At 40.7% G+C, this 10,434-nt stretch overlaps 1 protein-coding gene across 1 annotated transcript in view; it reads left to right on the top strand.

The window, feature by feature from the left end:
- Positions 1–10,434, top strand: part of dachc (dachshund c) — a 67,588-nt gene that overhangs the window by 39,549 nt on the left and 17,605 nt on the right. The window contains exon 4 of the mRNA XM_027179320.2: positions 9,982–10,154. Coding sequence (XP_027035121.2) covers positions 9,982–10,154 — 173 coding nt within the window. The remainder of the gene's footprint in view (positions 1–9,981; positions 10,155–10,434) is intronic.

Raw genomic sequence — 10,434 nt, 5'->3', positions numbered from 1 at the left:
GTACAAGTGAAAAAGACATCTATCATCTGTCAGGGTTTAAGCCTTGCTACTTACACTGACTCTTTGGTGGTCTTAATGCTGAGACATTAATGCAGTCCATTTTAAAGTGCTCATTTCTATTCCATACTCTTGGTGAAGTGTCCCCCTCTGTAGGGGTTAAAGAGTAATATCTCTTTGGAATGGACATCGGTGTCATTTTTTTGAAGACTGACACTCATGTAAATAAGTGCTAAGGTTGATTTATTCTATTGTTTATTCATCTACCATCCTAGTAGCAATGGGACTAGCTGAGACGATCAGACTTCATCACCAGATATTCCCAAGCCAATTATGGATGTAGTCTTTGTAATAGTTACTGGGTTTACCCCAGGATCTCTATTAAGTAGGACATGCCTGGAGGAGCTCTAGCAGGAACCATGCAGGGGGAATCCTTAAAAGGTCCCTGAACCACCTGAGCAGGTTCCCTTCAATTCAAAGGAATGTCCAAAAGAGTAAGCCCGACCACTGTGATGTGACAAATGATTGTCACTGGTACACATGATCTTGTGCTTTTGGACTATATATATGAAGATAAGGACATCAGGAACAAAGTCATCCATATGGACATTAACGTATCTTGCTGTTCAAGAGACAAGATTTGGAACAACACTAAAATTACAGTCCAGAGTAGGTTTCAGTTATTTAGGCTTAAAGGTGGGGTCTCCGTCGTTGAGAAATGCTTCAGAATACTGAGTCGGGACGACAAACAAAACAAAAATCAAAACTAACGTGTAGCCAATGAGCAGAAGGTGGCGGGTCTTTTCAATATGCGGTGGAAAGAGTGTTCAGTGCGCATGTGTGACATTAGCAGAAAGGGGTTTTAACATTGACATGGAGGATAAAAACAAAGAAAGAAAGCGTAGAAAGGCTTACGATAAGGTAAGAAGTAGGACGTGTTAATATAGGATCAGCTTTCTAGCGCTGGAGAGAACTGAAGGAGCAGGAAGTTGGCACATATTCACAGGTTGGAGTTTCCCGAGTCAATAACTCCTGAGCTAAACGCTGTTACTACACAAATAACTCTTTTCTATCGTAGTAATGTAGAGAGGCAGCTACAACCGTGTTTTGCTAGTAACAGCATTTAGCTCAGGAGTTATTGACTCGGGAAACTCCAATCTGTGAATATGCGGCCGACTTTACTTAAGACGCCGAGGCACTTTTTTCCTTCTCGATAGGTGAGTAATGTTGGTTTTGCTTTTTTTCACAGAACTAATATATGCCTTTGTCCTTTACATGATTATGCTTGTGTGTCATTTTTGCTTGTTTGTTTATCTACAATCGTATTGTTCTTCCCTTCAGCTATGATAAAGACACATTTCTTTCCGTTAGTCGCCCGGGTTACGTATGTATGTGTGGGCGGAGCTATCAATACAGGGGTGGGACCCGTTTGGGTTAGGGGCGTGTTTGTTTTGGTGATTTCAAATGTCAACATTGGCTTTCAAACAACGGAGACCCCACCTTTAAGTGGAAACTACGTCTAATTTTCACACTGGGAAATCAGTACTGTATATTCAGTGTCCGGTTAAAAAGATCACACATTTCAAAACTATTTTGTTCTAGATCTGTTTTCTCAAGATGGTTTTTCTTTTCAGTAGCATACAGACTCCAAGCCTGAAAAGTAAAACAAGAATAGAAAGTAAGTGTTAACTATTTGGTACATTTGTGATCTGAATTCCGTAATACACAATTTCTGTATTAAATTCTCACTACTTAGTTTAGACCCCAGAGAATTCAAAAGCCTTGATCACTACTAAAAAACTCTTATCTGCTAAAATGCAAGTGCTTGCAATCAATGGCCTGTTATTAAGCATGCCTTTTTCTGGAATTGAAAGTACTTGGGTGGGATCTAAAGTTCTTTGGTTGGTCCCGTTGATGGAAACTCTGAAAAATTCTATGTAGTTCTCCACAACAGTGGGTTTCTTTTTTCTAGAAATTTCTCCAAAACTGTGATCTGAATCTCTGTTAGAACTGCGCTCTGGATAAGGGCGTCTGACAAACGCCATAAACGTTAACGTAAATGTCTGCTAAACTTTGTAGAGGTGAAGAAGGAACAAGAGTAAACTAAAAGTGAATAGTATATAAAAAAGTTAAGAAGAAGAAAAGTAAAGTGTTGAGAAGCGAAGAGAAGAGAAGACAAGGAATTAAGTTGATCTGGATCGAGGTGTGTTGTCTCCAGGGCCTCAGCCCTTCACACACACCCACTAGTGTCTTCTTTCTCATGGGCTTCAGGTGACAGATAAGCGTAACGTTCCTTAAAATTTATAATGGGATTTGATGAAGGGAGAAATAGGATTCCTACAGGACGCTGGGATAATGGGGAAAATCAGCTGATAATAGATGAACGCTTAATGAAGTTGAACAGCCTGGGTGCTCCCCAAACCCCACTTCTTCTCATTCGCTATTAAATCCTGTACGACCAGCTGAGAATCAGCAGAAAAGTGGAGTGCATGTGATGAGGATGCTCTCTGAGGAGCAGGAGGCGTAGGATGTAGATAACCTCTGAACTGGACTAAGCTTTATGGGTAAATCGTAACATTTTATGGCCAATAAGAAGTTGGAGATGTTTACTTCTAACAGCGCGGTACATTTACCTGAAGAGTTTGTGCTCAAACAGCATGGACACAAAATAGAAATTTGTAAGTTCTTTATTTCTTTCTGAATATTATTTTGATTATTATTCCATCATTTGGTGCAAAGAAAACACAGCAATTTTGCGTTCACATTTAGAATAAAGGGTTCTTCAGAGATTCTCTGGATGGTTGCTTTGTAAGTTCTACGTAATAAAGATGAGGGTTCCCTCAGATGAGACACTCGCTAAAGCTCATATCAACGGCGTAGAATCTCGGATACTCTTCATTTTAGATCAAGAAAAGCTCGTGAGCTCAAAAGCTAGGAATCTGTGTATCTAAGGTACCTACTGTAGGAATGAAATGAAATAAAGAGCCTTTTTAATAGTAGTGAAAAGTTTTCTTGATCAGATTAAGTCTCCGATTAAAACCCTGTTAGAAAATGAGGACCCTTTAAATTATGCCATGAACTACTGAGATATCTCTTTTGTTTAATACAGTATGTCAGAAATGAATAGTAAGTGCACTTGTTTACATTTATTTTCTTGAAACATCCTTTTCATAGCAGGCGGACATATTTACGTTTGACTGCATGGGCATGTTGATAATCTGAATATAGACCGGATCCTCTCTGTATTAGCTTTGAGTAGGTCTGAGGCTGTCATGATGAATCTGAGGCACAAGAACATGCTGACCTTTAACGAAAAGGTCCGCGCCAGGAGAGCGCCTCAACGTGCAAAGACACTAATACACTGTGTGAATGGCTGGTTATAATTAGAGCAGCATTATGATGTGCGTGTGTGTGTGTGTGTGTGTGTGTGTGTGTGTGTGTGTGTGTGTGTGTGTGTGTGAGAGAGTGAGAGAGAGAGAGTGTGTGTGTGTGTGCCTGTATGAGAGGAAATTTGTGTGTTTAAACACTTTCTAAGTAACTATTAGAACAGGAAGGACAGAGATACAGTATCGACGGGAAACTGGTGAGTGTTTCTGTGAATTGCAGAAGAAGAAAAACGACATATTTTTCATGACAGTGTAAAACAAGTAATGCACATAAAACATTATATACAACGGAACACACTCTATAATGTATACGTATTGATTCCTGCTTGAACAAAAGTGCTTACTGACCTTTATATACATCATTAAAGTATATTGTTGAGTATCAGTAGTTGGGTATTAGTGATGTATATCCGGCAAATACACAAGTACACACAATTGTGATGAGGACAGGCAATGTTTCTGTAAGTTGCCCTAAAGTGTGTGTGTGAGTGTGTGTGTGCGTGTGTGTGTGTGTGTGTTTGTGTGTGTGAATCACAGTGTGCATGTGTGTATGTGTATGTATGCGTGTGTCTACAAGGTTGCACTCGGCAGATGCCCGATGCTTATTGTAAACATGAGTAATCAGGAGCAGCTGCTCAGTTACGCAGACTCTCGATGACTGTGTGTGGCAGCTTCAAAAGAAAGTGTGTGTGTGTCTGTGTGTGTTTGAGAGCTCAACCATAACAGATCCGATATGACACAGAAGCCCTTTCTCACACACTGACATTTTGTATTTCCACATAAATGTTTTCTAATTCTATAATATTTATATATTTTTTTTATATTTGCACAAATAAAAATAGATTTTCTCATCTATCAAAAAAAAAGTTTTATGCACTTTGACAATGGATGGAAAGATATCAAAATCATACAACCAGATAAACTTGGAAGGAATACCACGGTGTCATTTCCATATTTGGTCAAGGCTCCGCCCCATGTTAGTACTTTGGAATCTTGCCGCATCCCATATTTGGTTTGCTCTCACCTGTTTACGTGTATAGTCTCCGCTCATTGAGAAAACTCTAAACTCTTAATAAAATCGAATGAAGCATTTACATTTACATTTTTGGGCATTAGGCAGACGCCCTTATCCAGTGCGACGTACAAAAGTGCTTTGAAGTCTCTATCAATGAATACATCAGCAAACGAATCAATACATACATCAACACAAATGTAACTTTGGCGCATTGATTATTTTCCCGCCAATTTTAATTCGTCTGCTATTTTTGCACAGATATACATAGAACAACAGAGAAAGAGGTAATCTAAAATCATTTAATGTTGTGGTATTTTTAAACCCACCGTGATCCAAACCGGCATCGGCATTACTTTGTCCTAAGACCTTATTGAGGCCAAAATGAGGTTTTACTCAAATGAAGCGGAGTTATTTTTATCCCCACTCGGTATTTACAAGGAAATCAGAGCTGATTTAATTGTATATCACATCAGTACATCTAACCACATCTAACCTATTTATTTAGTTATTTATTTATTTAGCATGCTATTCCTGGGATGCACTATGAGTAGGGTTTGAGTGGTGTTGAGTGGTGAGGTTTAGAGATAAATATTTATTCTCTGAGCTACGATTTATTTAAAAGTTTAACCCTGAACGCTATACAGGTTACTTTGTTCATTTTTTGAGACATCAGATATTTTGAGACATCAGATCACTTTACTTAACAACCGAAACTCCAGAATAACACAATCTACCCGAGTTACACAACCCCTTTTGTTATTTTCTTCAATTCTATCTAATCCCCTCAGCCATCGCTTCATGTACCGTGATTATTTCCATAAGGCTAACTCGACATTATACACACCAAGGCATCATTAATTGCAGCTTAGGGGGAAAAACACACAACACAGGGCTCCTGGTTTTCCATAAATCCCTCCGCTTTACTGTGGGGGACGTGGAAATGGTTCTGGTGTGCATCCGACCACTACAAAGCCCCCTTTACTAAACTCTCAGACTAAACACCTTCCCAACAGGCAGTTACGGGCAGACACACCTTCGTCTGGGAAGCCCATGTGTGGTTTCTAAGGCTCATCAGGCTGGAACAGGTTTTTAGATTCTTTTTAAGAGGTATTAGCACCGAACCTCAAGGATTTGCTTTGCTGCTTGTGTTGAATGTACATGTGGAGAGTCAGGATGACGGCGTGTCTGAAGGGTAGCTAATGTACGCTTGTCGTGTTTGTATTGTTGGACGCTTTAAGTTTTGTGGCGCGTTGTGTTTGCCGTCTGTCTGTCTGTTTTCCTCTCCCTCATGCAGGATGGAAGTCATTAAGTTGCGATCACATCTTATCACCCGCTTACACATGCGCTAATCACCAGGTTGTCTTCTCTCTAAACACTGAAAGCCTTAGGATTTTTATGTGGAAGATAGTTTTTTTTTTTTTTTGGCTTTACTGGCAGGAGGAAAATGACATGTGGTGGTATTTTTATGAGAAGTCACTGGTGGCCGTGTACAATCTGCTGCACCAGCGACACCTTCGCGATATCCTCCAGCGGAATGAACAATAGCATGCGAATGCACACAGAGATGTTTGCTTGGAGGCTTAGCTTCTGTTGTGAAATTTGAACAGATCAGATCAAAGCATGCAGCAAAAATTAATTGTTTCAAATGGGTTTAAAAATCCTGAGAAAATTCCCTTGCTAGAAATTGACCACGATTCATAAATATGCATTAATACGCTAATTGAAAATGCTAAATCGAATCGGGAGCTAGCTGAGATAAGTTGTCATGAGTAAATATGCAAGTGTAGGAAATCCGATGTGTTCTTTTATCAAAATACATATCAGGAATACAGACAGGGTACACGGGTCAGAGCTGCTTTGGCGGTACAATATCGGGCAGGTGGTTTTAAATGTTATGGAGCTGTGTGTAGCATTAAAGCGTGTAGGAGCTTACAGAGCAAATCATCGGACACAATGTTAATAAATATAGACGTGATTAAGTTCTCATCAAAAATTGTGCACCAATAGTGTCCCGTTCTTGACCATTATCGAGTACGGTAACAATAGCTCGACAGCTCTCGGTGGAATATTCCTGCTAAAAGATGATTTGCCATGTTTTTCGATCCAGTTACTAATTAGCAGTTTGATGCAGAACACCAAATGTCAGCTCAGTTGGACTTTTGGATCCTGTGAAAGAGCTATTAAGAGTTAACTCAGCCGTCTATCAATGACCACACCCCCAACCTTCGCAGACATCGTCAGAACATACTGAACATGTCTTACAAAATTAGCACTTTAATTAAAAAAAGTGTTGTCTGGGTGCTTTTCTTACTATATTTCATCCCAAAAGAGTTTTGAGACTGATGTTATTCTTAGTCTGTGACCCAGTGAACCAGTATCAGGATGTATTCAGATTTCAAAGATGTTCTGTCAGTTGCTCTGGTTAAGCACATCTGCTAATTGCCTTAAATATAACTGCACATGTACATGGAGACAGACATATCCCAATCCAACGCATGAAAAGAACAGAAACTAGAACAGGTGAATGGAAAAGGGGAAGAAACCACTGACAAGACAGTAGGGGGGGAGCAAAACAAAAGCACATGGCTCTTGTCATCATGTGATTCATGAAACGTGTCTCATCCTGACAGTAACCCAAACAAAATTAGCTGCATTTTTTTAAACTTTCTAACACAACACAATATTTGGCTAAACGTTCCAGATTTCCCTTTATAATAATTTGCATATCGAGGCTGTTTAGTGACATCACAAAGTGAGCCCGTTTCTATCCCTGTTCCCAGATCAGTTTTTCACATGCAGTGCATTCTTTTAAAAGGTCAAATCTAGTGATAATTTTCATGAAAATTATGGAATCATCCATACAAGGGGCACATTCAGGGGCAGAAGTTTGGGGTTAAAAGCGCCGGCACGCTCCGTAAGTGCAAATGCAAAATCTATCCACAGACCTCACAAATCAACTTGGCAGCAAGCAAATTTTATTCATTGTGCTTTATTTCCTCCTGTTTGATTTCCCTCCAGGTGTTTTTGTTGCCTCATTGTTTTGCGCGCACGGTTATTGCGACAGTTTGTACCCAAATCAGCTCCAAGATCCCTTTTGTGTTTGGATTTAGCCAATCGTGCTCAGCCTGGCTCCAGTCCCGCTCTGTCATTAGACTTCCTTTGTTTTCTCTCCTCGCCGTTCCGTTTGTTTTGCTTCTCCCTTTCTTTTTCTCCCTCATATTCGACGCTAAATATTTATACAAATCGCAACTTCCTGTCAAAATCATTTACGCTCCCATAATAGCTCCAGCACTGGGTTGCACAATGGGAGCTGTCGCGGTCAAGGCGGGGGTGTCTCTGATTTCTAAACTCTCGGGGCTCTTTTGTTTTAGGTAAATAGAGATCGAAAGCTCCTCAGCTAGCAATATTGGGTGCCGTGTGTTAGAAGGCTGCGTTGTCATTCACTTTGCAGCTGTAGCTGGGTCTCAGGCCCCTGGAGATGTCAGGGAACTGTCTGTGTGTGTGTGTGTGTGTGTGTGTGTGTGTGTGTGTGTGTGTGTGTGTGTGTGTGTGTGTGTGTGTGTGTGTGTGTGTGTGTGTGTGTGTATGTGTGTGTGCATTTGGCCTTGTTCCAGGGGTGACTTTTTAGAAGTCATGAGGGTTTTAGTCTTCCCCCAGCCACTTAGTGCTGAGTTTGGATGTGTTCATTCCTGTTTATTATGCTTTACATCTTTAGATATTGAAGAAGAAAAGTCAGTAAAAGCATTCCAGGGGGCGTGGCCTTCTTCCACGTGAGCCAACCGATCTTAGACACTTTTACATTTATGCTATTAAAGGATACGTTATGATTTCTCTAAATATTTTATGCAATAAGAACTGTGGTCATTTGACAAAGGAAGATTTATTTTTTATTTTTTGTAAACATAGAAATAAATAAATAGATAGATAGATAGATAGATAGATAGATAGATAGATAGATAGATAGATAGATAGATAGATAGATAGATAGATAGATAGATAAATACACCTTAGGCACCTGGTGTCGAAAAACTTGGACACACCCCTGAATCAGCCTCACAAGCCGAGCAAGTATTTAAAGAGCACATTTCTTTTGTCCATTGTGGATTAATTTAACCTTTAACGTGGAGGCAGCAGTTAGTTACGCGCCAAAAAAACAAAATGAAGGAACAGCTTGCAAGTGCTTTTGGCATGTGCCGGAGATCAGCCCATCCAAATAACAGCCCCCTGAAGACAAACATGCGGCCGCGCGCACACACTTTGTCCTCTTTGATCTTGCTTTCTCGTCTGCTTGAGCAGCATGACTGATCTGCGTGTCATCTGTCTCATGAAAATCAAGAGCCCCCCCTGTCTTTTTCTTCATTTGCTTTCCACTGTCTCTGAGTAAAAATGTCAGGAGGGGGGGAGTTTGGGAGAAAGCATGTCGCCTTTTGTTTTCTCCCACGCAAGTTTAGTCTCCGCCGATGAGGGGGCACCTCTGACCTTTTGCCGAGCTTTGGCTGGTATTTTGGTTCAAAAGCAGAAAAACAGATTGCCAGGTGGCCGTGAATATGGGTGTGTGTGTGCGTGTGTGTGTGTGTGCGTGTGTGTGTGTGTGTATTATTTGTTCTCCCATCTCACTGTAAGCATAGCATCCAGAATCCGTTGCAATCATTTTAACTTCTTCTGGAAAAGCTGCACTACAAAAAACAGGAGTCTTTTGAAGGAAATGAGCTAAAATGTGCTTCCTTTTTCATCCCACATTTTCAAAGACATGGCCAGCAGCCACAGCCAAGTGACCGAATCCAATCTCAAGCTCTGACCTGCCCAATACGAAGCGGATCAGATTCTTCCATTCTTCTAGACACACACACACATCACCACCACCACATACACACAAACACAGTAGAAGTGAACAAGGCACACTGAGTATTAGATTAGCGAACTAAACAAGCAAGCAGCCCTCGATCAGAGACGATCAACTTTTTTCCTGCTGTTGTCACGCGGCGTGTTGCGCTCCAAATAGCATCTGCTTTAATTTATCACCGGGTGGTTATGGATGAAGACATCTGCAGCGGTTCGAGAAGGAGCTAATTGGTGTGCAGCATGGAACAGAAAACACTCTCCGCCATGCTGAGACCTAACACCATATCCTTCAGCATAAATAGATTTCATAATTAAGTTGTGTTTACTGAAAATGTTTTTTCTTCTCTTCATGGAGGTGTAACTGCATGTTAGGATTAAAGGGCCATTATGGCTGTTTTTAAAATTTGCATTGCTTGCATATAGGATATCATATCCATCATATCACTGACAAACAATTCATAACTACTTTCACCGACTAGATTCCAATCCAGATTCCATTAGATTCATCATGCAGGTGCACAATGTCTGTGAACAGGTCATATACAGTACCGCCTTCTTTATCAGATCTGGAGATGATTAGAGCTTTTTTGAGTCATTTTTGAAGTCATCTGTAGACTTTCTTAAGGATTGATGTTTTGTTACAGGATAGATTTTTTTTTTCTCCTCCAAGGGGTGTGCAAACTTTTACCCTCAACTTTTGTACTTGCAGCAAAGTGAAGGTGTTGTTGATATTCTCATCAGGTTTGGAGCTGCCGTTCATGATGATGTCGCACCCTCTGATTCCTGTAAGCCTGCCCCCTGCCTCGGTCACCATGGCAATGAATCAGATGAACCACCTGAGCACCATCGCCAGCATGGCTGCCACCGTTCAGGCGCAGAACGACTCGAGCCGAGTGGCCACCTCCGTCATTAAGGTGAGAACATCATCTCAGGATCAGACGTTATTCCCTCGATTGCTTTGTACCTAAACATAGCGAACAGTAAGTGTTAAATTAAGGAAATAAAAAAAGGAAGTGCAAATTATCACACCTAAAAAAAAATGATGATGATGATGATGATGATGATGATGATGATAATGATTAATGAGAAGAACAGAAGTTCCGAGCAGTAGCAGGGGATCAGAATAAACCAGGCAGATCCAGAAGGCGAGAAGTGTGTCAGGAGGATATTAGAGCCCGATTGCCTGAGCTGTGA

This window comes from Tachysurus fulvidraco, chromosome 18 (assembly GCF_022655615.1).
Source record: "Tachysurus fulvidraco isolate hzauxx_2018 chromosome 18, HZAU_PFXX_2.0, whole genome shotgun sequence".
In the NCBI taxonomy this organism is placed as follows: Eukaryota; Metazoa; Chordata; class Actinopteri; order Siluriformes; family Bagridae; genus Tachysurus; species Tachysurus fulvidraco.
This window is presented reverse-complemented; position numbering and strand designations above follow the sequence as displayed.